Source organism: Portunus trituberculatus, unplaced genomic scaffold, assembly GCF_017591435.1.
Source record: "Portunus trituberculatus isolate SZX2019 unplaced genomic scaffold, ASM1759143v1 PGA_scaffold_202__28_contigs__length_962959, whole genome shotgun sequence".
NCBI classification, from domain to species: Eukaryota; Metazoa; Arthropoda; class Malacostraca; order Decapoda; family Portunidae; genus Portunus; species Portunus trituberculatus.
In genome coordinates this window covers 1-2,933 of record NW_025541370.1, presented here as the reverse complement: position 1 = coordinate 2,933, position 2,933 = coordinate 1, and the positions used below count along the sequence as shown (strand labels likewise).

General features: G+C 41.7%; 1 protein-coding gene across 1 annotated transcript; it reads right to left on the bottom strand.

The window, feature by feature from the left end:
• Positions 1-844: 844 nt before the first annotated feature.
• On the bottom strand, positions 845-2,930 carry LOC123500310 (galactosylceramide sulfotransferase-like; the record flags this gene model as incomplete). The annotated part of the gene is made up of 3 exons (XM_045249001.1): positions 845-1,575; positions 2,214-2,441; positions 2,907-2,930. Coding segments are annotated over 3 exons (918 nt in total), but the record flags the coding sequence as incomplete, so codon positions are not given.
• Between the last annotated feature and the right edge of the window lie 3 nt (positions 2,931-2,933).

Sequence of the window (2,933 nt, the reverse complement as noted above, 5' to 3'; positions counted from 1 at the left end):
GCTTTCATGTACGCTTTGTGTGTGCGTTTTTGAGTGCACACGTGTACACTCTAGAAAGGTTTGAATTCTTCCCACACAAGTATTTATTTCTAATTAATTTTTCTATTTCTCTTTTTTTTCTTTTTTTTTTTTTTTCTTCATATTCCTTTTTCATTCTTTTTTCTTTTATTTCTTTCGTTTGTTTTATTTTTCTTTCTTTTTTTCTTATTATTCTATTTTATCTCTATTCCTTTTCTTTTTCTTCCTATTTTCCCTATTTCCCACATTTATCATTGCATTTTCCTCCTTTCTTTCTTTCTCTCTTTCCATTCTTTCGTTGGAAATTTTCTTAATCTTTTCATTTTTCATTATTTGATTTTCTTTCTTCATCTCTCCTCTTTATCACAAATTTTCCCTATTCCTCTGTTTCATCAAATTTCTTCATTTATTTTGATTCTTTCTTGTCTTTTCCTTCATTTATCATTTGTTCCTCCTTCCTTTCTTTTTCCTTTTCTTTTTTTTCTAATTTCTTTTTCATTTTCATTTTTTTCTTTTCCAGTAAAAATATTTTGGTTTTAAATTTTGATTTTCCTTAACAATTTGGAATATTTATCACATACAAAATGGAGAGAGAGAGAGAGAGAGAGAGAGAGAGAGAGAGAGAGAGAGAGAGAGAGAGAGAGAGAGAGAGAGAGAGAGAGAGAGAGAGAGGAAGAAGAAAAAAAAACAGAGAAGGAGGAGGAGGAGGAAGAGGAGGAGAAGAAGAAGAAGAAGAAGAAGAAGACGAAAGAAGAAGAAGTCAGGAAGAGGAGGAGGAAGAGGAGGAGGAAGATCAGAAGAAGAAGAAGAAGAAGACGAAAAAAAAAACAAGAACAAGAATAACAAGAAAAACAACAACAACAACTTTTAAGGAGGATGAGGAGGAAGAGGTTAAGAAGGAAGAGGAGGAGGAGGCGGAGGAGGAGGAGGAGGAGGAGGAGGAGGCGAAACATCCTTTTTATTCACCAAACTAACTTGCTTTTTCCTTGCTAAATCTACAAGGGCCAACTCGGGAAGAGAGAGCAGAAGGCACTGAGAATCTGTAGTATTTTCAGCCACATAAGCATTCACTAACCCGGAATATTCCTTAAACTTCAAACTCTTATCCCTTCCTTTGACTTCCCTCAGGCCACACTCCTCGTAACATTCATCTCTTAAACTTCTCAACGCTGATAATTCACTGGCCATCTTCCCTTCACCAAACGCAAACACCGCCTCTTTATGCTTCCCCAAAAAATGCTCGTATAAAATAACATCAGCGCTGTTCAGTTCTCTTAAAGCCCTCATCGTAACCTCGTCTAGCCCCTTCTTCACCTCGCTCCTCCTCGCGTTCTTGGTAAACACAACGACATCATAAAGACTCCAGCAAAGAAGGTGTCGAAGAAGTATCAGGCTCTCGTCCATTCTCTCGGCGATAAGGACCAGGTCAAATCTCTGGTCTATCTCATCCAAGGCTTTTCTCAGCTCCGTCACTGTCAGATCTGCTTTGTAGCCTAAGTCAAACAGCATCTGGTTCTTGCCGAGCTTCCCGCCGTAACGTGGGAGGTTGGCTAGCTCCTGTGTGTGAGGGAGGGAGAGAGTGAGTGAGTGTGTGTGTGAGAGATAGATAGATAGATAGATAGAAAGATAGAGAGATAGAGAGATAGATAGATAGAGATAGAGAGATAGAGAGAGTGTGTGTGTGTGTGTGTGTGTGTGTGTGTGTGTGTGAGAGAGAGAGAGAGAGAGAGAGAGAGAGAGAGAGAGAGAGAGAGAGAGAGAGAGAGAGAGAGAGAGAGAGAGAGAGAGAGAGAGAGAGAGAGAGAGAGAGAGAGAGAGAGAGAGAGAGAGTGAGTGGAGAGATAGATAGAGAGATAAAGAGATAGAGAGTAGAGTAGAGAGAGAGTGTGTGTGTGTGTGTGTGTGTGTGTGTGTGTGTGTGTGTGTGAGAGAGAGAGAGAGAGAGAGAGAGAGAGAGAGAGAGAGAGAAGAGAGAGAATAAGAATGAATGAAAGGAGAAAATAGAGGAAGGATGGAGGGAAGAAGAGGAGGAGGAGGAGGAGGAGGAGGAGGAGGAGGAGGAGGAGGAGGAGGAGGACGAGAAGAAGGACGAGGAGGAGGAGAAGGAGGAAAACTTATTTTAGAAACGCATACATACCTCTTGCAACATAACATTCACACACACACACACAGACACACACACACACACACCTCACCTGGGCGCTCTTCTTGCCAAACTCATGTAAGTCAAACCCATAGGCGTTGTTCATATGGTAGAAGCTAAACAGTGACTCGTACAGCGCTGTTGGCTCCCGCACCACAGTCAACCAGCGCGTGTCGGAGTGCAGGACCAGGCTGTGTTGGGGCGGGTTGAGGCGGGAGTGCACTGCGAAGATGTCAACACGGCCGTCTCTCGGTAATAGGTTCTTGGGCATGTTCTTAGCCTATTTGAGAGGGTTAAGAAATAGGTGTTTTAATGTTTTTTCAAGATGTTTTTTGGTGGTCACTGGTGTTTTATGGTGCTTTTTTTTGTGGTGGTTATTGGTGTTTTTGGGTGTTTTGTGGTGGTTATTGGTGTTTTTGTGGTGATTTTGTGGTGTTTTTGGTGTTTTGTGGTGTTTTATTGTGTTTTGTGGTGTTTTTATCGTGTTTTGTGGTGTGTTTTGGTGGTGGTTATTGGTGTTTTTGTGGTGTTTTGTGGTGTTTAATGGTGTTTTGTGGTGTTTGCTGGTGTTTTGGTGTGTTTACTGATGTTTTAATGGTGTCTCTGTCTGTACGTCTATCTGTCTATCTGTCTCTCCCTCTCTCAGTCAGTCTCTCTCTTCTCTTCTCTTTCCTCATTTTCTATCTGTCTGTCTATCTATCTGTCTCTGTCTCTGTCTCTCACACACAGACACACACGCACACACCTGGAACAGCGCGGGGTTACCAAGGTA